Below are 25,397 nucleotides of genomic sequence, written 5' to 3' on the forward strand. Positions count from 1 at the left end.
TGAACACTTTATTAGAGTCATAACACTTATAAAATAAATTTCTTTTCATCATGGTGTAACCAGATTTTAAAACCAACCAACACTTTCTCATCTCTACAGCATATATAAAGAAATTCTCAAATGTCATAATTTTTGTTCAAGTGCTTTGTCACTCAATTCACAAACCCAGAACATGATTAATCTACAAATGTAGGTATTCACAGTCAGATGAGTTTTAGGCTTGGTTCTTAATGATCTAGAAGCAATCCATTTACAAAAGTGCCACTAAAGCCATTTCATGAAATCATTTAATTTAATGCCACCAAGCATAGACCTGTTATACTCTGGAAACAAAAATAAAATCTCGCAACTAAATCTAGCAGACTAACTTTAAACGATTCCAACTTGAGTGAACTATATATCCTTATGGCACATTTATGACTTTGTAATATACAATTCATAATACAGGTTTAAGTGTGTGGTATGAAGCTAGAAAAACCAAGGAAGTCAGATACTATAGAAAAGATAGGACATGAGTTGAAAGTCTTAGACTGATTTCTTCTTGCCGCATATTGAAACACGTCTGTATATCACGAACCAAACTCTGATAAGATTCTTCTTTCTAGGGGATTATTATATAAATACCATCTGCTCACTCAGCATTGATCATGTGACTCATTTGGGATTGTTCTACATTCCATGAAATCTAGTAGCACAATTCAGACATGGCACTCTTAGGGGATGACTCAGCCAAAAAAAAGGCAAAGGGCTAAAGGTTTTGAATGGTCAAACCCCTCTTTTCCCAGAGGAAACCCACCTGGGGCAGGACATAAGTATCCTGCTTGGACAGTGTGGTGGGATCTGGGACTGAACTCTTACTTGTTCTTCCATTTAAGCCATTTTTTGGCACCTTCCCACAACCAGGGTCTCTAACAGATGCATTAAGGTATTTTCTGTGCAATTCAACCAGAGACAAGTTTTTAGGATGGCTGTTGTTTTACAACTGATTTCATATATCTGTTACCAATGCAAAACAACAAAGATGTTGGGGGGTTATTATCAAAACACATAAGAAGCTTCAACTTTAAATTATATTTAATACTCTATTCAAATTTAACTGAGAAAGTAATGTGAAATAATGAGAAGTAAAAAGTTAACTCTTCAGGGAAGCTCTATTTGGTAAAGCCTCATATATCCACACACAAATATTCGTATGTTCATGCACAGGACAAACAGCTATATTCCGAAGCATAAATAAACCCAAAGTAAGACATAAGTGGCTAGATACCAGTTCCAGTAGTGGTGAATGGTCTCTGGGGATCTCATTTGAAGGATGCCAGATGAGAGGTCTGCTCAGTTGTTAAGAGACCCTTAGTTTGATTAAGCAACTAGGATTTACTTCACAAATTACTTTTTCCTGTACCCAAGACTCTGCTTGAATTTGCCTGAAAAACTATCCACCACTTCAAGGGTAAGTACTTGACCATTAACACAAAGGCAATGTGATTATTGCATAATGAGGCTAAATATTACATGATTTACCTCGTTTTATACCTTTCGGGATCAGTTCAGTAAAATACATAAAATATAACTAAAGTGTCACACCAGAGGTCGGCAAACTATAACCTGCTGCCCACAGGCCAAATCCAGCCTGCTTCCTGTCTTCCTGAATCAAGTTTTATCGGGACACACGCTCACTCATTCATTTGCTATTGCCTATGGCTGCTTCCACAAAGTAACAGCAGGGTTGAATTTTTGCAACAGAGACTGCATGGCCCACAAAGCCTGAATTATTTACCATCTGGACCTTTAGAAAAAAGAGTGCCAATCTCTGTTTTATGCTAAAAGACAGAGTTCAGTGGGAAGGCTATTTAAAATGTGGTTTGTTTTTGCTTTTTGTTTTTTTGTTTTTTAAGGAAATTTTCGTTACCTATTAAAATTAAGGTTTAGGTGACCCAGCAATTAAACAAAAGAGATACCCTTTTTTCATGAGCAGTATCTGTATATTTTATGGCTATAAAGGAAAATTTTCTTTAAAAAAGAGACAGATGTAAAATTAAAGGTCATTTCTCTGTTTAACATCATAATAACATTAAAATTCCATCCACGAAATGAACCAAAACTTGTTATTTAGATTCTCTCCACATACTAAACAAATTACTTTTGGAATGTTGTTCTCTCTGGACAAAATGGTATCCAAATTGATCAGACATATAAAATAGACAAATGAAACCAACACAGACCGTTAGTTTCTAAGGAGTGTTACGGTCGCCATCTTCGTAAAGCCAGACCCAAACTGCAACCATAACAAGCTGTTGTCACAAAGGCAAAAATCTAAGAAAAAGGAAACAAAATCTCATCAGATTTATAACACTGACTTTAAGAAAACACTTATTCTAAAGAACAACTATCTGAACACTGATCAACCCACCTAAAGATACTTCAACACGTACGAAATATAGTTTATAGTCATCTTTTTGATGATCTGTACTACTGTGTTTTACCCCCGCACATCATTAACCCTTCTTTTAAACATTCCAGCCCCCAATAATTTTCTCATTTGTGGATAGCCTTAGGTTGAACCTTTGTTCACATGCTGGACTCACTTGTTAAATACTTCTACAACCCCCGACATGATATTCAAAAAGTCAGTACAATGTGTCTATTCATACAGTGATTTCACGGCAAGAAAAATACAAGTCTTAGAACTTGAGGATGTATCAAACCCTTCCTGTGACAGTGGAAAATGCCTTAGAAGCAAACAAAGTAAAGCCACAGAAATGAATCAACAGACTGGCATGGGAGATAGTTCTGAAACCTGCACTCAACTCTGAATTACTGCCCTTCCTATCTGACAAGGATTTCTTTAGCACCGACTATGTGTACATCAGTACATCTGGTGTAGATAGGCAAAGAGTAGATAGTGTCCTCATCCTTTGGGAATTCATGAGCCATAGAAAACTTTAAGACAAAGCAATTAAATGTGGTAAAACATGATTTAGTGCAGGGATCCTTTACCAGGAAGCTCTAGCTCTGAGAAGGAATACTGGATTCACCTGGGGAACATGGCCATTCTCTAACCGCCGTTCTGCAATTCTCCCCGGCCTGCTCTGCTGGTTGTCTCTGTGACACATCTATAATCTAGACACTGTCTGCTGGATGAGAATGACCACTTCTAATATGCATTATTAGTGAAAATGCATTTTCCTCTCTCAGGTGCATTGAAATTAAAAGTAAAGTAAGGGATTCAAAGCCATGTCACAAAAGCATGGCTCATATATTTAGGTAGTATTAAAACTCAGAAGTTAAAGATTCACTTCTGCAGGAGGGTATAGATGAGATGGGGGGTACTGTAGAACTAAAAGCATGTTGAGGTTTACCAAGGCAGTTTCACTTAAGCAGAGAGAGGGACAAAGTCACAGAAGAGGGTCGGCCAGAACAGAATCATGCCATGGAGAACACTGAGAACTGGGCTCTTAGGACAAAGGAATGTCGGTGAGAAATTAATGACATGTACTATCCACAAAGCACTTGAGCACCCACTACTCTTATGAAAGTGGGCTCTTAAGGCGACTATAAGTAGACCCATTCGGTACTACTTCAAGGATCTGAGCGGCAATGAGAGCACAGCCTACACCACTGAAAAGGAAGGGATGAAAGGAGTGAAGGAAAATCCAACGAGAACTGATGACTCAGGAAGGACGCTTGGGAGGAAAAAAGTCAATTCCAAGTCCCAGAACTTTTCTTCACTTCACAACATTGTTAAAAACCAGTGGTTTCCTAACTGTGGTCTCTGGATAATAGGGACCCCACAGCAGTGCCTCAGAGATGATGAGGTGGGCAGAGGTGGCTTCAGGAGAAGGACGGATAGGGTCAGTAAGCCCCTTGTCTCCCACTCCAAGTAGAGCAGCTGTGCTCTCACCTTCTGTATATACTTATTGGGTTTTCAGTAAGATTTCATTAGGTGAAGCAATTTCACTTCTCATAAAAGAAAGTGTAAAAATCACTGATCTAAACTATAAGCCTGTCAAAGTTGGGACCAGGTCTCCTTTCTGTTGCAATCCACAAATTGTCTAATTCATTGTAGACACTCAATGAATAAATTTTGACAAAGCTGGACAGAGGCTTGGGAAACTGATGGCTGTAGGTCTTAGAATCATCGTGCCTCCACCCTTCAAAACCCAGACTCTAGACCTGTGCTGTCTGATATGAGAGCCACCAGCCACATGTGGCTATTTAAATTTAAATGTAATGAATTAAAAGGAATGGATTAATGGATTAATTAGTAGCCACCATATTGAATTGTGCATATATGGGATATTTCTATCATTTTAAAAAGTGCTGATAGATTTTAATGGCTATATGGGGGAGTCCTGGGCTGTTTATATAGACTATCTATGTACAATAGTGAAACATTAGGGTCACTAACTTGCCACAGAGCCATATTAAATATCAACACCTTCAGGGAATAATTTGGATTTCTGACACTTTCAAAATTATAAAAACAGAAATAACGTAGTATTTCTTCAAATTACCCATGTCAATAAAAAACAACAAACTCACTTAGTATATGAATTCAGGAGGACTAAAAATTTCAAAAACTTTCCCCATGGAATGCATTTCATCTGTATGTCATCTACTGTCATGGTGGGAATATTCACCCCCTTCAGACCTCTGAACACTCCTCAGGGGCAGGAGCTGTACGTGGTTCATCCCAGTCCCCAACACCCCACCAATTTCCTCCTTCGTGGTAGGCTCCCCATAAGCACCCACTGAATTAAAATGAATTACAAGCAGGTACTGACCACTGAAGAACACATCTCCCTCACCACATCTAAAGTTAGAGGAAGTAAAAAGCACAATGAATTCTTTCTACAAAGTAGGCTCTGTTGTGCCAGGCCAGCCGCAACCATGGGCTGGCAGTCACCTGCCTCAGGGTCTATGACACCGGGGGTAAGGGCGGAACTTTGCTCATGAGGTTATTATACAGATAAATAGCTAGTCTATGTGGAATCGAATGGCTCCTGTTAGAGAAAGCGATGGCTGCCTGAGGTGTTTCTGGGAGACCGTGACCGTGGGGGCGGGGGTGCTGGTCGTCTGGACTCATGGACACTCACTGTGGCTGCTACGTTTATGTTATACTGGTTATCGCTCAAGAGCGGCTGCACCGTCACGGTCGTGTTGCAGCGCAGGTCATGCAGGGATGTGGCTGCTGCTTCCAGGAGAAAGGCTCCAAAGTAGAAGACGAACACTGTAAAATGGTATGCAAAATCCTGAAAGAGGAGGAAAACCAAAAAAGACACCTGTAATTAAAAGTAATACTTTTTTTATTTTTCTGTTCCTTATTTGAACTCATGAGGTTTAGATTCAGGAGGGCGAGCCCACGTCCTCAAACAATCTTCAGCCATACTCGCAACTTACTTTGGCTGCTTCAACAACATCAAAAGCTATTAGAATCTAAATGAAAACCAACCGGCCTGCTGTAATCGATGTACTGACGCACCCGATGTCCTGAATTTTATAATAAAATACATACTTTCATACGCCTTGCTATTATAGTTATTGGATAATAGTCGTATTATTGTAGTATATGAGTTATATAATAATATACATACATACATTTTATAATTAAGTCTTTTATTTCTGAGCAATTATTATTTTCATCCATTAGACTGTCACCCCATATACTGGAGAATGCAGAAGACTTATGACATCATAGAACTCAATACCATGTCTCCCTCTATTCTAAAAAAAAAGCAAATTACATATCATATACTTCGACAAAAAGTATAGGGACTCTCAAACAAAACTCATTTGTCATAATGTGATCTCACGTGTTGCAGCATCGTGAAGCGTAACTTTGCTGGAATTTACACCGTCTTACACGAACCGACGTTCGTCCACACGCTGCTGTGTATTTTTGTCAACAGCTCCCAGATACCTGCTACTTTACATTCACTGTCATTCATCCCTACAATCACCATTTATTAATTCCACTTTATAAACAAGTGGTTTTTTTTAATTGAATGACTATTCTAAAGCCATTCAAACATAACCTTTTTGAAAGGAGACCTCAAACCCACATAGGGCTGTCTGGTTCCAAATTCCACTTTCTCTCTGCTACCAAACTGTCATTGATAACAGCAACATTTCAGAGAAAGAACAACACACTGCCGTTGTAAAGGCCCATTCAACAAACAAAACTGTCAACTGTCCATGAGAATGGTTCTTACTCTGACTAGAATAATAAGGAAAAGTTAACTCACAAAGATATGCGCTAAAAATACACTCTACTTAGCACCTCTAATGTAGAAGCTGACTCACCAATGCCTTTAAAAGACTCAAGAACAGTGTGACAGACTGATCGCGTGTCTCCTCCATAGCAGAAGCGCTCAGATCCACAGAGCTATGCAACAGATGTTCACTGAAGGTCAAAGTCCAAATGTCCCTCCTTTTACGAATTAAAAGTAATAGAGCTGAATCTCAATTAGTAATTAAGATTGGAGAAAAATATGGTTGAGATCACTAGGTGCTCATCTAAATTACTGAAGTGGACCCTCGGAAGTGGCTCGGGTGACCTTAGGAGGGGCGGGAGAAGTCTGGTGACATGGCTGCAACTCAGTGTGATGAGGCCCTCCCCTTCTTCACCAGCCTCGGCTCATGCCACCCTCCCATCTCTCGGAGCATCAGCCAATGCGATCAGATCAGCTACCCACATCATCCTAGGTCCTAGGTATCCTAAGGTGTTGGAGGAGAAGGACTGAATTCACGGCAACCCTGGCCAGAAAATCACTCTGCAGGCTCGTGGACTTCAGAGTCAGGCAGGCAACGTGCAGTGGGGGCTACACATCTTTGTGAAGCAGCTCCCGATGGTCTCCTGGGCCCTTGCTCATTGGTAATGCCGTACGTAGGGAACACAGTCGCTTTGTGAGGAGTCTAGTTAGCTGACGGCTTTGGCTTCGGTGGGTTAGGGTACTGCTGTATCCCTTCCAGTAGTCCCTGGCTGATGACGGCACAGTGGGGACACTGGTGCCCGGCCACTTTTGCCTAATGTGAGACTCTTAAGGCAAAGCCTGGGCCCCTGAGCTTCTCATTAATTTGGGTAAGACCGTTGATCTGCAGCCCACTCTAGGACTTTCCGGCTTTATCCAATTTCCCTCCCCATCACCCTTTTTCCCATTTCCCTCCCCAGACAGGTACTATCTCTTCCCCTTCCCCTCAAAAAAAGTCTCTTGCAGTTTTTGGAGTTTGTTTGTTTGGTGGTTTTGTTTGTTTGTTTTAGAGAGAGACAGCAGGAGCAGGGGGGATGGACAGAGGGAGAGGGGGAGAGAGAGAGAGAATTTATGCAGGCTCCAAGCTTAGCCTGGAGTCCAACTCGGGGCTCGATCTGATGACCCCGAGATCCTGACCTGAGCTGAAATCAAGAGTCCGACGCTTGACCGCCTGAGCTACCCAGGTGCCCCCGAATCTCTTGCACTTTTAAATTCATCGTACAGTCTGCTTCCCAGTGGACCTGAGATGACAGATACGCTCTTTAGTATCCTGAACACTCCCTGCTTGGCCACTAACATCATTGTGATTAATGCATCCATTGTGTAATTATTTCTTTTTGTTTTTTAAAGATTTTATTTATTTATTTGAAAGAGAGAGAGAGAGAGAGAACGAATATGAACAGAGGGGAGGGGCAAAGGGAGAGGGAGAGGGAGAAGCAGACTCCCTGCTGAGCAGGGAGCCCCATACAAGGCTCGATCCCAGGACCCTAAGATCATGACCTGAGCCACCCAGGTGCCCCTGTGTTATTACTTCTTTACTGACACTATCTGCTACGGCAAACTCTGAGAGCCACTACAGGCCTATCTCATTCACCACTGTATTTCTAGGGCCTACCCTAGGACTCGGTATATATCAGGAGCTCCGTCAAGGTCCCCCCGCCACCCCAGGGAGAGCCACACCCACATTTCTATCTGGCCTTCCGGGCGTCTGATTCGGATTCCTGCTATGTGTGGAACGTATGCAAGAAGGTCTTCCACAGATTTTTGCTCATTGTTTTGGACAATGTAGATCGTTTATATAAAACCAATGGTTCTTGAAGGTAAGCAGGCCTCAGAGTCATCTGAAAAGCTTGTTACAGCACAGACTGCTGTGTCCCAACTCCTGAGTTTCTGATTTGGGATGTCTGTGGGACCTGAGAATCTGCTCGCCCAACAAGGTGCCAGGTGCTGCCGCCGTCGCTGGCCGGGGACCACCCTTTGTGAACCACCTGTCCTGAGCTCTTGGCACCTCCCCGTGAGCAGATGGCCCCAGCCCCTTTCCGAGTCTCCTTTGTATTCTCCTCCTCTTCTGTCTTCTGCCAAGCTTCCCGATAGTCACACAGCTCAGACTGTGGCAAGCTTGTCTTCCCTTTTGCTCAGGTAAACAACCTTAAGCAGAGCACGATTTTTATTTCTTTCTTCTCCATATTCTTATCTTTAGCCCCTGTTTTGCTCCTCAAGTCAAATTTTTACTAACTAGTTTTAAAGAAAGCTACATTGTAAATAGGGGAATCCTGGTTTCCACAACGGCAGCATGAAAAAGGGACAAGAGCCACGCTGAGCTTATTTATCTTCCTCAACCGTAAAAATGAGAACAGTAATAGTCTCCCATAAGGAACTGTCATAAAGATCAAGTAAGTAAATGAATGTCGGAACAGAAAATACAGTTTGGGACATTCACAGCAGTAAGTGATGTCAACAACAGGCAAACGTATGCCACCTACTTTGGGGAAATAGAGTGCAGCACGTTGAATTGCATGGGACTTTTTTTTTTTTGTAGCTCTTATTTTTCTAAAATATGTCTTTCCTTTATACACCACCTCTCCAAAAATGGAAAATAAGTATGGGATCTCTTATTTTAAAGTTAGGCAAAATGCTATTTCCTCTCTACAAAACAAACAAACAAACAAACAAAAACAAAAAAACAACAGAAAAATAATCTCAAAAATCAAAACTTGCTTCTTTCCTCAAATTAGAAAAGGGCAAGTTTCTAGCATTTAATATTTGTTATTACATATATTACATACCATATTTTTATTTCATCAAGCTGGGGGAAAAATCCTGAAGATATCTACCACCACCAATGTTAATCCAACCTCATGCTCAACAAAAAGCGAGAAACCATGAATATTTTAATTAATATCCCACAACAAATACTTTTAGAAAATAAATTCTTCTTCAACAAAATGCATTCCTGTTTCCTTCATGTGCTGTACACAGGTAACATTAAACTGTTATCGCAAATGGAAACAATTATTTTTTGAGCAGTTAAAGTCTAACAATTCCAGAAAGCAGCAATTAAAAACAGTTACCATCTGGTGACGATTCCATGATATGCATGGCTCAGAAGTTTTTCTGGCAGAGAGAATACACGATACATTACAAAACCTACTAAAAGCAACCCTGTGGTCAGAAACGACTGATTATGTGAAAAATCACAAGAGGAGAGAGAGAAAAAAAGGAGCCTGTTCTAAATATGGCCAGTGTTTAAGTCAGCTCCGTAAAGGCATGATGAGTTGGCTCTCGGAAAGTGTGGCCACCATGACAAGGCCGTGCAGAGAACGCCACTGTGCCAAGTGCTGCGTGGGTCTACCGTTTCCTCCCTCAGTAAGAGTGGACGGCCCCGGCTAAAGAACCATGGGTTCAGCTCTGCAGGTGACCTCTGCAGCACAGTGGTAGGGTCTTTCCAATTTCAGTTGCCACTTTCATTAAGTGGTTTAATTAAAAAAAAAAAGAAAGAAAGAAAAAACAGCACACACTCTTACATTTTATTGTCTGAACAACAAACATAATGTTACAGATGGGGGGAACCACATATTTAGGAAACCTACTGAATTTATAAGGATATTAATGATGTACTCAATACCAAAAATTAGACTCAATATAAATGAAAGGAGAAAAGATGGTATGAACATATGTCTAACAAAACCAGGCAGGATGTTGGGAAATAGGTACATATTGGTACAGCGTGTACATCAACTATTAGAAGGAAGGCTGGGCAGGGCAGGACCCTGGAGACTCACTACCTTCCCAGGTGGTAACCCTTTAGTGGCTGGGCTACCAGGAGGTCCAGGAAGGTCCCAGAGGACAGGACAGGGTGGCAGGGAGCACAGCACTTGGAAAGAGGTAGCAGGTTGAAGCAATGACTGTGTATTAACTAGTACTTCAGGCTATACTGGTTCCTGCTGGCCAAATACCATCTTTGGAGCTTAATACTTAAAGAGCCTGGTGGGGCTTACCAACATCGGGTACGAAGTGATTCATTCATTCATAAATATGGGAAAGCCAAGCATTCTGAAAGAGGAGGTTAAGCAATCTATCTGTAACTTAAATAGAGATTTCTGATCTTCATCACTTGACAAATTATTAGAAATATTTTCTCATCATTAATGAGAAAGCAAGGCAAAAACATAGGAACACACTGCATCAGCAACTTATGAAACACCTGTGTGTGGGTGGGGGTGGGGGTGGGTGTGTGTGTATTGGGAATAATTTTTCCTTAAGTTTTTATTTAAATTCCAGTGAGCTAACATACAGTGTAAGATTAGTTTAAAGTGTACAATTTAGTGATTCAAAAGAAGGACTTTCAGAGTGTCAAGCTGCAGCCTTGACATATTTAAGGAATTAGGATGATTACGGATCGTACACCACAGATCACAGGCAAAGCCGATGAGTACTTCCGAATACATTAATTCCAGGTAGCTACTATTATTACCATTCTACAGATGAAGAAATCAGAAGTCACAGAGGTTCCATACTTTGGCCAAGGCTACACCGTTACTAAACACACCAGACCTCCTTTCAGATCCCGTCAAGATTGTAACCTTTGCCCCACGCTCCCTCCTTAACTTTGCAGTTAACCTACTGCACCCAGGCTGGCTTCACGGGCAACCGCACCACTAGGCTTCACTGCTGGTAACATCCAGGGTGATGATGGCTCTCCTTATGCTCTGGAACATTCTTTAATATGCCTAACATCCCTCCTAAAGCTGGTAGATACAATGTTACCGTCCCTGAAAAGAACAATACCATCCTGACTAAGGCCTGATTTAAATTCCTAATCAGCAACTGACTGAAATGGAACAGAGGTTCTTCCCTGAACTCCTCACAAACTTCTTCAGGCGATGTCTGCCGCAGACCAGAATTCAAGCTCCCCTGGCCATTCTGGAATAGTCTCAGAGACGGAATAAGCCTCAGAATGAAGGAGGCCCCCTCTATTACATGGGAAAAGCGAAAGCAAGTTGATCCAATTTAGTGGCCATCATAATTTTAAAAATTAGGTTGATTATAAATTCATTTCTTAAAATTAACAATTCTTACTAGTTTAGGACAGGAATTAAAGATAAATGATCCCCTTTTCTAAGTATTTACAGTAGAGAGTATACAGCTACTGGTTTTCTGAAAAGAATGTATTATTTAATATCTGAAGCAGAAATTGATGGAAAATTTCAAGATCTATGTCATAGCGTCCATCTCCCAAAGGCACCTCCTTGATAGTTCAATAACTGCAAAGCAAGTCATCTGTTGCAGGAAATAAAAGCATCTTTGAGTAAAGGTCATCTAAGTCATGGTGGAGTAACAGAAAGGTTGCTCGGCTCTATCGACAGAAATCTCACCAACTGGGAGCCTGCTTCCCCGGGAAGGCAGCCACACGGCCGCACAACAGACCCGGAGGTCGGACCTTTCCTCTCTCACTGGAGGCAACAGAGAGAACAGGGGAACAGGCACTTCAGGACAGAATAGGGTATTTATATGTTTCTCACATTTTCCTGAAATAGACTTAAAAATCCTTACCAGGAAGTTCCAGTTGGCATCAATCTGAGTCACCATGCCAGACAGGAACAGGCCCAGGAAGAGGAGGGAAAAGAGAAAAGCCGTCACGGACACGAACATGACCCATCCTTGCAGCAGAGGTAGAGGAACGTTGGAGGAGGCAACCAAGATCCAGACGAGGCCCCCGAACAGCTACGGGAAGCAAAAAAGACGTCACGGGTGTGGGCAACAGACCTGAACATGCTCCTTCCCCTGCCGCTCACCCTTGGTTTCTCCCCAGCCCGCTGCACACAGTCCCACAACCCCGCCCACCGCCTCTCCTCTGTCCTTGCCCGTGCCCGACACCAGCTTCCCTCCGGGGCAAGGCCAGGGCTTCAGCTGACAGGTCAGACCCAGGGCCACACCCGTCTCTGCACCTGCCTTCGTGTCGGATTCTCATCCTCAGCCCATGAACAGACACAGAATCTTTTCATTACCTAAAAGTATTTCCGTTTGACACTGCTGCCTCTCTACTAATTTCCTCTCCGGTCAACCATTTCTCAAACTCTGATCCGTGACCTCTGACTCTTTAAACCACTGGCTTCTGCACTCACCACTTCTCCGAGAGTTTATCAGTCAAGATCAGCCGTAACTTTCTAACCTGTCACTTCTGATGGCCATGTGCCCGCCCTTATCATGCTCTATTTGTACACACAAGATTACTGCCTACCTGTAGGATAAGAGCCACCGCTGCTGTGCAGGGTAGTAAGCACAACCTGCCTAATTTATTGACACTCCTCTGCATGCTGGCCATGGGAACAGGTACCTTGGATATTCACAGACCTGACATTCAGTAAACACCAAGTGCCTGTCAGGCACTGCTCCAGATGCTGGGAATAAGATGGTCTACACGCTACGCTTGGTTTCTGCCATCACAGAACTCACCGTCTCTTACAGGAAAGAGACTATTTTATTTTATTTTTTAAAAAGATTTATTTGTTTACTTATTTATTTGGAGAGAGCAAGTGGAGGAAGGGTCAGAGAGAGAGAGAGAGAGAGAATCTCAAGCAGACTCCACACTGAGCGCAGAGCCTGAGTCAGGGCTCGATGTCATGACCCTGAGATCATGACCTGAGTGGAAATCAAGAGTCAGACGCTTAACCAACCTAGCCACCCAGGCACCTTAGGAAAGAGACAATTAAACAAGTAAGTAAAATGCTGCTTCACACGTCACAATTGGGCAAACAGTGGGCACTGCAGGTTCCCAGATGGAGGGCACTAAAAACCCAGAGCTGGAAACTCAGGAAACATACCCAGAAAGCAACAAACCAAGGGACAAAGCTAGGGCGTGTAGCGGCAGGAGGAGAAAGCTGTCCCAGGGCAGGAGGCCAGCCCTGAGAGGATCTGGCAGAGCTGAGGGGCAGGGCTCAGCATGACAGGGACAGGAGGTAGCATGTGGAGCACGGCCAGAGGAGAGCGTGGGAGGCTGAGCTGAAGGGTCGGGCAGGTCCCCTCAAGGAGGTGAGCTTCTCCCCCGGGCCACGGGAGGCCACAGAATGCCTGAGCAGGAACTAGCCTGACACAGTCTGTATTCAGAAGCTTCTCTCTGAATACAGAATGAATGCGGGGCTGAGGGACCACAGAGGAGACGGTTATAGCCACAGAGCACAGCCCAGACTCGGGCAAGGAACACAGAGGGGAGCGAAATGATTAGACAGAAACTGAGAAGTGGTGGCAGGTGGTGACTGATCAGATAGGGGACATGGCAGCAAAAGAACAGATAAGGAAGAAACTCAGATTCCTAGCTTGGGCAACGAGGAGTGAGGGAGAAATCACAGGAGGAGAAGTGATGACGGCACAGAGACGGTCAGTTTTATGACCCTAACCACCACGGTCTCCTCTAACCTACCAGTAAAGCCACAGAGGCTACACACCCTTTGCATGGGATTCCAGGCCCCTCATGCTCTAACCTGTCTTTCTCAGCCTTTGTCCCTTCCCAAGAAGTCCCTCACATTTCACATTAAAGAAAAAAAAATCCATGGTCCAAAGACAAAGCGCTTTCACATCCGAGCGGCCTGACATATGCTGGCCCAGAATGTCATTCCTTGCCCACGTGTATCTGAGAAACGACCATTCAGAGCCCATCTTGAAGAGCACATCATCTCGGAAGGCCTTCTCGAGTTCCATCCCGCCCAGGTGCCCTGGGCAAGCTCCCTACATGGGTATGTTACACGGATGAGAACCACCGCAAGTGGATCGCCCGGCTTCCAGGCCAGCTGCACGAGGAGACCCTCCTGGCATCGGGCTGCCTTCTAGGCCTCTGCGCGCTAAGCCATTTCCCCGCTGACACAACGATGCCTTCCTAGTAGCCAGGCACTACGCTAGAGGCAGCGGTCCAAAAACCTAGGCTGTGCACCCGTGCTGAAGCCACCTTCAGCTGGCCAGTGGGAATCCAGGCCAGGCCCTCCCCACCCCTGCCACACACACACACACACACACACACACACACGGTCATATCATAGAAACATGTCCCTGTGGCATGCAGAAGGCTCTCCAATATTTGTTTCATAAATAAGCTCCAACCTTCCAAGAACAGCTGGAACTCTACATATTCATATTAAAAACCAATGATCAAGGGGCGCCCGGGTAGCTCAGTGGGTTAAAGCCTCTGCCTTCGGCTTGGGTCATGATCCCAGGGTTCTGGGATCGAGCCCCGCATCAGGCTCTCTGCTCATTGGGGAGCCTGCTTCCCCCCTCTCTCTCTGCCTACTTGTGATCTCTCTCTCTGTCAAATAAATAAATAAAATCTTAAAAAAAAAACCAATAATCATGTGTATCTTGCTTCTTAAGTATAGAGATAATACCCAAATTGCACAAATCGCTAAAAGTTAAAATCACAAGTTTTACTAATTCAAGTTTCTAAATGAAGGCCCGGTCGTATAAGCCATTACCACCTTGAAAAAGATTTTCGAAAGTATTTGAGTATGATAATGGCAGCACCAATCTAATCAATTTATAATTGTGGTTGTTGGTATATCTGAAGTCCTAATTTCAAATTAAAAAAAACAATTAAAAAATTAACAATCAACCCAGAAAGTTTCATGAAGTAAGTCTAAATCATGAATATGAATGCATATTTAAAAAATTTAGGCACAACCTTTTTTACTAGCTATGAACGAAATAATGTTCCCGGTAAAAAGATTCTCTACTCTATCGTACTGTTTATTAAATATGTGAAGGTGATAAGATCTTCAAATCTTTCCCTTTTTTCACAGCATCATCTTCCTGGTAACCTTTTCTTACTCTCCCACTATAAATAACATACGCTACTTTAAATATTACTTAAGAAATATGCATTGCTATTAAATATCTATTATTAAAGAGTCGTTTATTGAGAAGCAAGGTGTGAGTACACGGGTAATAAACTGGCAACGTTTATCAGAGGCAAGCAGACTCCACAGACAGAAAAGTATAATTATAGGATACGGGGATTATGATAACTTGACTCTCTTAGGAAGGGCTATATGATCCCCTGGAATTAAAGAAACATTTCATAAACCCCAACTGGACCTCAAACTATTGGTCTCAAATCTCCCACCAGGCACTGTAGAAGAATACTCGGGGAAAAACGAAAAAAAAAAAAGAAAAGAAAAGAAAAGAAAAAAAAAAAGCGAGGTTCTGTCTCCAGGAGCTCTAGATTAGGGAGAAACAGACACCATCAAATCTGATTCAGGAGCAGATTGTGGTGAATACTATAAAAAGAGCTCCACACACTGTGCTCTGAGAGACCAGGCGAGGAGAAAAGAAACAGAGTGGGAGGCGTTGAGAGAGGGAGGCAGGGGAATCAAGGGAGGCAGGGGAGGTGAGGGAAGCAGGGAGGCAGGGGGATCAGGGGGACAGGAGGGCAGGGGAGGCAGGGGAGGCAGGGGTGGCGGGGGTGGAGGGGGCAGGGGAGGCAGGGGGACAGGGGGACAGGAGGGCAGGGGTGGCGGGGGCGGAGGGGGCAGGGAAGGCAGGGGGGCAGGGGGACAGGAGGGCAGGGGAGGCAGGGGTGGCGGGGGCGGAGGGGGCAGGGGAGGCAGGGGGGCAGGGAGACAGGAGGGCGGGGGGGGGGCAGGGGAGCCAGGGAGGCAGGGGAGGCAGGTTTGGAAGCAGGCTTGCGAGGTAGACAGGGCTTGGACAGCGGATGCTGATGTGAAATGGTAGAGACGAACCATTCTCGTCATACTCAAAATTACAGCCCTTGCAACACCTCCAAGGCTTGGGAAGGAAAAGGAAAGCTTATACAAAAAGAGAACAGATCGGCCTCCTCATGGTGTGTGTGTTGCAGGGGAGTGGGGCAGGGGAGGGAGGAAGGTGTATGAGTGCCCCTCCCACTCTTTCAGCACCCCCAACCCCTCCCTCCCCTGGATGCCTGGCTCAGTGAGTCTGTGAGATCCAGGCTAAAGTCCTGCTCCCCATGACAGCTTTGGGAGAGGCCACAGGGATGGGCTGGAGAACAGAAGCGAGGCCACCAGGGAGACCCGCCTTCCTCACCGCAAGACGGTCATGTCGGTACAGGGGTGACGGAGCTCTGACACAGTCCTTTCTTCCTTGCTTCAGGATTTCCTTTTGCCAAAAGCTACCTTTTCTCCATGGGCTTCCCAGGCTGGCTCCAACTTTAAAAATTGATCCTTTCATAACACGACCACTGTCCATCCAATACCGGGCGTTACTAAGCTGAGAGCATTTACCAGCCTCACTGTAACCATTTGCATCCCGGTTCAGTACAGGCGACTCTGGAGGGAGCCTTGTTTTTTGAGCACAGAAATGGTTAAAATCCGCAGGAGAACAGCTGGTAAAATATCCTAGCAACGGCTGGGTACACACACTGTGGGGAGGGGCAGAATGCTTTGTCCGCCCACGTTCTCCCCTCTCAGATCTGAATCCACATTCTGACCTCTTGTCCATCACTGCCTTCCATCCCTTTCCAGTGCCCTAGAAAGTCTGACACTTACATACCAGACTCCCCCAATGCACCCCATTTTGACATTTCTTTCGGGGAAGTACTAAGTTGGGGCTCATGCCTCTGGACCCCAAGCTCTACCAAGAAAAACAAGCAGACTTCCAGGTATGTTGCAAAGGCCAACGTTTCCTAGAAGTAGGTGTCCGCCTTCCCCTGGGACTCGGTTCCCCCCTTACCCTCTGAGCTGCAATTAAGGTGATCCTGGCAGATGCCTTGAATGCTCAAGTGTGCGCTGGGCTGCCATTACTCGATCGCCACACAGTCCGAAAACCCCAGCCCTCCTTGGTGGCTGACCATCTGCTCGTCACTGTAACTTGGCCCCTGCAGCCCGCAGGGAGGGACAGCCATGCAGCCTTCCCGTAAGCAAGCCGTGGAAGTTTTCCTCCACACATCTCTCCCAACTGCACGCTCCAAGTTGGACTTAAAACTAGGTAAACACGCCAGTGCCTACTCTGACCTATTTTTAGTCAATGTTTGGAATGAGAACAGGCAAAGGTAAATGAATCTGAAGGTACGAAGGACTGGTTAGACTACCCCTAAGGAGAAATACTTCATTATTTAGAGCTTCCTGTGTATGACATATAACCCTTTCTTTCCGATTTTCCTGCTATTTATAGATCGAACATTTCACCACTGTAGCAGTGATGAACCAACAGCAACCTGGAGGGGGAAAAATTGTCTCTTCTTCTGGTTTATAGGGTTAGCTTGAGTGAGAGGTTGAAGCTGATAAGGGTAAGAGAAGTATCAGCTAGCATTTATCAAATGCTTATGCCCCAAGAACTGCTCTAAAGGTTTCATTTGTACCAATTTAATCCACACAAACTCTGAGACATGATTACCATTTTATTCCCATTTTACAGATAAGTCGAAGTAGACAGCCTTTAATAAATTGCCCTAAGTTACACAGTTAATAACTGTTGGAAATGGGACTTGAACTTGGCAACTGGCTTCCAGAGCCTACGCTCCTGACACTATGCTATTGTGCCTCCCTCAAAGGTTAGTGTTCCTTCTAGAGCAGGGTTTTCTATCTTTCTGCTGTGGACTGGCTTGCTGGAGGTGGGAGTGTTGATTCCCTAACCATCGGGTAGCTAATTGCATTTTTCTGAGGACACAACTTTCATCAGAATCTCAGAGCCATTTGTGCCCCTCCCAAAGTTCAGAATATCCTATCTTCTTGGTAACCTCTCCTATTGTAATAAATGCTGGCTTACTGGGTATCCACAAATGAAACAACGTGGTTAAAGAATGTTTGATGTATTCAGACCATCATCTAATGAATAGATTACCTACTATTAGCTCTTTATACACAATCTGTAGTCCAAGTTTTTTTTTTTAAAGAGTTTACTGATTCATTTAAGAGGAAGAGAAAAAAGAAAGAGAGAGAGAGAGAGAGAGAGAGAGAGAGAGAGCAGATGTGTGAACACAAACAGGGGGGAGAGGCAGAGGGACACAGAGAAGTAGACCTTCCAGTGAGCAGGGAACCCCATGCGGAGCTAAAGGCAGATGCTTAACCGACTGAGCCACCCAGGCACCCTCCAAGACTTTTTAAACTGGGCACATACTTCAGTCAACATGTACTACTTACAGATGTGCTTCCAAGGTAGCCCATAAATGTGTAAATTCAGTCATGGCATGACTGTAGTGGAGTGTAACCGTCCTGAGAACATGGCTGCTATCTCTCCAAGGCCCCCTTCTTCCCAGCACCGCAACTTTTCCAGCTACCCTAGCCTGGCGCTCCAGCCCCTCATCCCTTATCCCCTGCAAACGAGTCCATCCCACTGGCCCATGCTTCTGCCTAGCATGTGCCGCCTACATTTTCTCTGGATAACTAAACGCTGGTAGCAGGTCTTCCAGAAAGATTTCCCTGGCTGGATGCTTCCGTGGTTACTGATCGCTTGTCTCTTCTGTGCCACTTACAACTACTGGTTTGAAATCACAGGCGCATCTGGCTGTTTGGCCCACTGGATTATGAGGTCAGAGTGAGCAGCTTTGCCTCAAACATCTCTCTATGCTCAGAGCCCACGACAATGCTTTGTCCAGAAGAGGTTCAGCTACGTTCTCTTCAAAATGAATGAAAACCCACCAGTGTGTGTCATGAACGGTTCTAGAAGAAAATACAAAAGTACAGCTTGAGATGCTCAGAACACTGCTGTCTGGAGCCGAGCTCACTCCCTGGTACATGGTGGGTGGTTGAAGACAGGCATGAAGATCCGCAAAGCAAGAACACGTACTTCTCAATTTTTAAGTTATTACTGGCAGCACCCACCACCCTGTAAGAGAACTCAGGAGGCGGGGATGGAGAGTTATGGGGAAGTTGGCAGTCTAGCTTTTGCCCGTCTAGCTCCTGACACACCATTTTCAATCTTCTTCAGACCCCAAAGGTGTTCAGTTCACCCATTCTACTGCAATTCCTGCTGGAACTCTTGACTGGGGTAGTGGTTGCCTTGTGACTCACACACCCTCCTCCTGCTCCCTCCATCCATCCCCATCTGCCCTCTCCCCTTGAGGACTTCCATCCAAACTGGTCCTGGTCCTGGACTAGCCCTGGTAAGGACAGCCAGCACGGTGTGCTTGTTTTAAATCAGAGAAAGGAAAACAAGGCAAGTTCTGGGAAGCAATGAGAAATAACAGACCTAGAAGAGGCCTCTGTAGAAAACAGACTAATGCAAAAGAAGTTTTACTTTTTAGACTTACATCTGAAAGTTTAATAAAAATGTGTTTGAGGATCCTTAGAAGAATTTGGTACTACAGTTCTGCTTTGTTTTGTTTTCCTCTCCATCCAACCCAAACTTCCATTTTGGTCTCTTAAATAGTTGGTGCTAATGTTAAACTGGAAAGCACATCTTATAGGGGAGAAATATGTTCTGGCCCCTTTTTATTCTTATTTACCATTGCCTTTGATTTTTTAAAAATCCTCTTTTCATATTTGTTGGTAACTATTTATCACCGAGGTTAAAAATATCCATGCAGGCCACTGCCTTGACATCAGCAGGAACCTTACAAATCATCAACTCTTTCCCTCTTTTTGACCTCCCTCCTTCTGGAAGCTATTATACAAAAGTTAAGAATGTCATATATGGTGACTCTTTCATATAAAAGAGGACATAGGAAATTCAGATCAGACGGCAGATTCCTGGAGAAGAATCATGACATTTTAAAAGTTGCTCGGGACATCAACCCCCAAGCTGCCCTTCTCTGCTCCAACCAGTTTCTCCAGAGTATTTTCACACGCTGTCCAGTTTGTCCTGCTGACCCAACAGCATCTGTCAGGTGCCGCACGCGCACGATTCAATGTACACTAGCCTCGTTCCCACCCTTTGTCATTACACGGTCTCCCTATTCAGAAACATCAACTGAAATGTGTCATGTTCAGGGCTCTTATCACCAGCTACAATGTTTCTACAGGGTTGTGCAAAACCAATCTCCTCTCCTCGACCTTTTCCTTTGGAGCTCGAGGTCAAGACATTCAGGAACCTGATTCCAAGTGTTCCGTACTGCCATGCTTCATGTTCTGTCCAGGGCTGCCAGTCAGGGGCAAACAACTGCGGAAAACAATGTTTTGGCAGGGGCATCAGTTTATTTTCTCTTATGAAATGTTAAGGACTCTTTACCCATGGCTGGAGATTTTTAACCCAGAGGTAAAGGGAAAATCTTGCTTATAGAATTAAAACCCTTTTAGAGAGGGGCACCTATCCTGGAAGAGCCCCTCTTCACCACTGCCAGCGCACAGTGTCCCTGTGCAACTCAAATCTATTTTTTGGGCAAGAAAAGGAAACTCTGTACATCTGACCATTCATATGTTAGCCCGGTGTCAAAGCTCTGGGCTGAAAATAACCTGAAATCCCTTCCACAGATTGCTCTGCATGACGGCACATGCCCGCCTCGGAGCCCCTCCCACCCTCCCCATCATCCGCTCATTAACATTTGTTTTCCTGGCATAATTCCTCAGAGTTACATCTTATATTTAAGCCTGGTCTAGTATCATTTCAGGACAAGCCACACTTTGCGCACTTGGTTGACCTTCCAAACGTCAGCTCTGTCTCTCCCCTTCTCTACTTCTTTCACTTGTCAAGTTGTTATTATCCCTCATTCAAACCACTGACACAAGCCCCGGAGCTGATGTCTCTGCCTTCCATCTGTTTCATAACCAAGCCTCATTCCACAAAGTTCTCTAAAACACAAGTATGGTCGTCTTTGCCCCCATCGGTCAGCAGCTCCCCATCCTGTGCCCTGGCCTATCGTTTCCCAGCACATCACAACTTGAGCCCTACCTGCTGTTCTCCTTCTGCCTCCTTCCCCCAAGTTCTATAAAAAACCAAAACAAACTAACAACTGCTAGAACCCTCATGCCACAGTCTGTCTCATCTCGAGGGTTTACACATGCCCTCGTTTCTACCTGGAATTTTCTTCCCCACTTTTTCTGTCTATTGAATTCATCTATTCATCATTTAAGACTAAACTCAAACGTCACCATTCTGTTCAAGCTGTCTGTTCTGGACTCCTCAGTGGCCAGAGATGCTGTACCCTGTTTTTCTTTTTCTTTTTTAAGATTTTATTTATTTGAGGAGAGAGAGAGTGCTCGTGTGCCAATGAGCACCACTGGGGAGAGGGGCAGAGGGAGAAGCAGAGTCCCTGCTGAGTGGAGAGCCCAAAGTTGGGCTAAATCCCAGGACCCAGAGATCATGACATGAACTAAAGCCAGATGCTTAATGGACTGAGCCACCCAGGTGCCCCCTACCCTGTTTTTCAATAGTACTTTTCAGGAACTAATTTTACCACTTCAAACACAGCACTGTAATTCTTTCTTGACTTTATACTTCAGTATATAGGAATCACTTAAGGGTAGGAGCTATCCTATTTCCAGAGCATAGAATAAGGCCTGATGCACAGCAGATTCTTAATTATTTCTTGAATAACTGAAAATTACTCAGACATCCGCAACACTGCAGGTTGAAGCATGTGAATAAGAGTCCTAGAATATCTCCCATAAAGAAAAATGCTAATGAATATCTTGGGGAACATAGGCTGTTTCCTCAAACACCAAAACCATGAAACACACTGAATTCAATATATTGACCTTTATTCCTTTCCATATTTAATACTGTTACATCTAATCTTTTTTTGTGCATTATACAAGGCAAGTTGAGGATAGGGACCTGAAGTATCTTATTCAACCCAATAGTCCAGCTGCTCCAGTGCCATTTTCTTATGAACAGACCTGCCTGGAAAACACTTTAGCTCCAGCTCACTCTCCATACTTTCATCTTCCTTGAATGGTAGTTATGTTTATGCATACCATCTCAACTAGGTTGTATGCTCTTCCAGGTGAAGAAGGGTCTAAGCGTCTTTTTTTCCTGGAAGAGTGCCTTGCACACAGTAGGTATTCAATTCATACCTGACAAATGGCTTAGAAAACATTAATTCAGGAAAACATGAGAGAATTTGAAAATGAAACATTGACGGTGATATTTTCCCTCATTGCAAAAATAACTTAGCATTAAGCTCTTCGTGGCAAGCGTAGCTCAGTGCACAAACTGAGGGGCTGACAATCCATCTACCTGGGAATGGGACACACCTATCCCCAAAAAGCATGCCGGGCCTGTGTGTGGTTGCAACGTTCTCTACCTACAGAGCCAGTGTTATAAATGGCCTTACCTGGTGCTGCCAGGGGGGGCGCTGTTTGCATCTTTTGAATGACCTCTCAACAAATGGCTTATACTTGAGAGATTATGAATGGGTATAATAAGGGGGATTATGATTGAATTCTTCATGTAAAATTTGAAAGAATTTACACTGAAGTATAGTTGACATATAATGGTATATTAGTTTCAGGCGTACGACATAGGGACTCAACAATTCTACACATTACTCAGTGCTCTCCACGGTAATTAGGCCCACCATCTGTGAAACTGAATTTTCTGAGCAAGTTTGATCTCTGCTCTCTTAGGGCGTATAACCCAATATCTCTAAGCAGTGTGGAAGGGGAAGGGCCAAGAAGGAGCTCTAGTTTGGCTCACAATGAGGTCTGTGTTTCTCTGAGGTTATCAGTTTCATTGGATGATTTCGGTTATTTTACTTTTGCGGGGGTAGGTTGGGGAGGAGGGAGGATGATATTCAAGTAAAAGAGGCAAGGGAGACCTAGATTTCAACCATCACATATGTTTGGCCATAATAAGGGAAAAGTAAACTGACAAAGCTTTTGGAAGTGATGCTATTCTATGTAGGTAAGGGTCCGAGACTTGTTTCTTCTGTAAGAAGCTTCTGTAAGAAGCCAGACATAAGGAGGTAAGAGGAAAGTCTGGCTATTTCTGGGAGCCTGGGTCCCTGCTAGAATGGGGAGAGGTAGAAGCTCTTGTACAGGGAGAAAATTCATATTTGCATGAGAGCTGTCTTATCCATGGCCCTGATAAAGACCGCTGATAAAGACTGCTCCTGGCGGTTCCCAGCCATGACTATAGCCCAGAATCTCTAGGGAGCTTTTAGAAGAACCTGGCTGACTCTGGGCAACCGCCCCCCGCCAACCCCAGAGATTCCAATTTAATTAGTCTGGGCCAGTCACCATATTTTTAAAAGCTTCCCAAGTAATTAAGTACAGCAGAGTTGAGAACTAACTACTTGGCCCCATAAAGAAATACGGGGGCAGGAAAGGGGAAACACAATGGAATAAATCACTTCCACTTTTTCCCATCAGAATTAGGCAACATTTCCAAAAGTGTGATAAGACCATAGATGATCCTTGAGACAGGATTTGATTCAACGGCACACGGAGAAGCTGTCTCTGTATATATGTCTCATATATACATACAGGTACCCTTACCTATCCTTACATATATACATACATGTGTAAATATATCTTTGAGTAAATATTAGAAAAATACCCCCAGTATATCAAAGTTGAGGACTCATGTGTATTATTGTTTAGGATGAGGCTTAAAGTAGGTGCTAAAGTTTACGAAGGGAATTGAAGTGAACATTCTGTAAATTCTAGAACAGGTGGAATGCGGATTTGGCAAAAACTTGTAAAAGAGGTATGCAAACAACTGGAGTTTGAGAAACATGACACCGAAGCAGCCCAGAACTTACACAAGCTTTCTCCCCAGATCCTACTGTTCCGAGCGCATCTCCCCCACACCCAGCAGAGCCCGGGCCCAGTGCCATCCTCTCCCTACTCTTCTCACATGGATGCCTGTGCCTCATCCCAAGTACTCAGATGCTTCTGAACTGGGCTCAGACTCAAACCAGCCTCTTCCAGCCTCGCCATCACGATCCGATTACTGATGGCGTAGCCTGTAACTCCCTTGTCTCCTTTTTCAGATTCAAATCAGAGCTAAACTTAACTTAGCACGCCTTAGCCACCTTAGCCTAATAGGGCAGAAAACCAACGCTCACAAGGCGTTGTAGCCCCAGGAGCACAAAAGTGAAACTGAAGCGACCAAATCCAGGTTATGCAAACTCAAAGGAACAGGTGAGGGAAGGGAGATGAAAACTCCTGACCCACCAAACAACATCAGCCTCCAGGAAGGGCAGAGCCCTGTGCTCTGGATTTGCCTTTCTCAGGCGATGATGCAACCGTGAGTTGCCCAATTTATGTTTGCACATTTCCCCTGGTCCACGATGAGTTCCAAAAGCTTCCAACTCCATAAAATTGCCTTTAAAAAGTTTAAGTCTCTAGTCCGATAAGGTTGCCAGTCAGGCCAGGTGACCTCACCTTCACTCAGACCCAGGAAAGTGTGCTGAGAAGGTGTGGAGGGGCACAGGTCCACTAGAAGCCAGAAGGTGCAAAGGTGGGCGGCGAGGAACCTGACAGCCACGTTTCCTCTGCCGCTCTCTCACCCACTGCATTAGAAACTGCCAAGGGCACGGTTCATACTTGACCTTTTTCCCTGCCCTGCCACCTAAACCCTGCTCCTCTCCCCAATCCAAAGGGCACTAATAATGGCAAGGGGTGTGGGGGGGGGGCGGGGAGCCCAGGTCTTAAGCCGGCCTTCTCTTCCTGGTACCTCCCGCCTCGGCTTTTCACATCGTGGCAGACTCCAGGTCACTCAGTCACCGGCTGGCTACACCTTTGCACCACCCAACAAAATGGCAGGTTAGCAACAGGCGAGGCCCAGAGCGCCTGCTCTAGCTCTAGCCAAGCGCGGCCCCCGGCCAAGCCGCCGGGGGTCTCCAGCAGTGCCCCAAGCCGAAACACCCTTCCCCTCTGAAAGTCCCCAATCCGGGGCCCCGCCGGGCAGTCTGCTCGCTCTCTCGGGGCGATTTCTGTCGCCAGCGGGGGAGCAGGTGCCAGCGTAACAGGTGCCAGGCGAGTGGGCCCAGGTTCGGGCCGCTCCAGGCAGGGAGAGGGCAGAACCCCAGGAGGGGCGCCGGTAAAGGCCAGGTCGGGGCGGGGGGGGAAGGGAGCTGGAGCGCGCGCACAGGGAGACAGCCCCGGGAGCAAGGATGCCGCTACCCTTCCTCGCTCCCCCCGGCGCGACCGTCACCGAGGCTGCCCCACTTACAATCTCCAGGCAGACGAAGGCACCCGAGTAGGTCCGCAGGATGTCCGGACCGGCGGGCAGAGTGATCCGGGGCGCCGGGAAGGACACGGCGGGGTTCGGGGGCGGCGGGACTGGCGCTCCGCCGGCCGACAT

At 45.0% G+C, this 25,397-nt stretch overlaps 1 protein-coding gene across 1 annotated transcript; it reads right to left on the minus strand.

Annotated features, from left to right (window-relative positions):
• LOC111146739 (mal, T-cell differentiation protein 2) lies at nucleotides 1-25,397 on the minus strand. The gene is made up of 4 exons (XM_022502414.1): nucleotides 25,266-25,397; nucleotides 11,805-11,975; nucleotides 5,097-5,252; nucleotides 1-2,313 (listed from the first exon to the last, which is right to left on the minus strand). The coding sequence occupies exons 1-4, from the start codon at nucleotides 25,395-25,397 to the stop codon at nucleotides 2,242-2,244; spliced, it is 531 nt and encodes a 176-aa protein (XP_022358122.1). The 3' UTR covers nucleotides 1-2,241.

This window comes from Enhydra lutris, unplaced genomic scaffold, assembly GCF_002288905.1.
Source record: "Enhydra lutris kenyoni isolate GAN:26980312 unplaced genomic scaffold, ASM228890v2 scaffoldscaffold14, whole genome shotgun sequence".
Classification (NCBI taxonomy): Eukaryota; Metazoa; Chordata; class Mammalia; order Carnivora; family Mustelidae; genus Enhydra; species Enhydra lutris.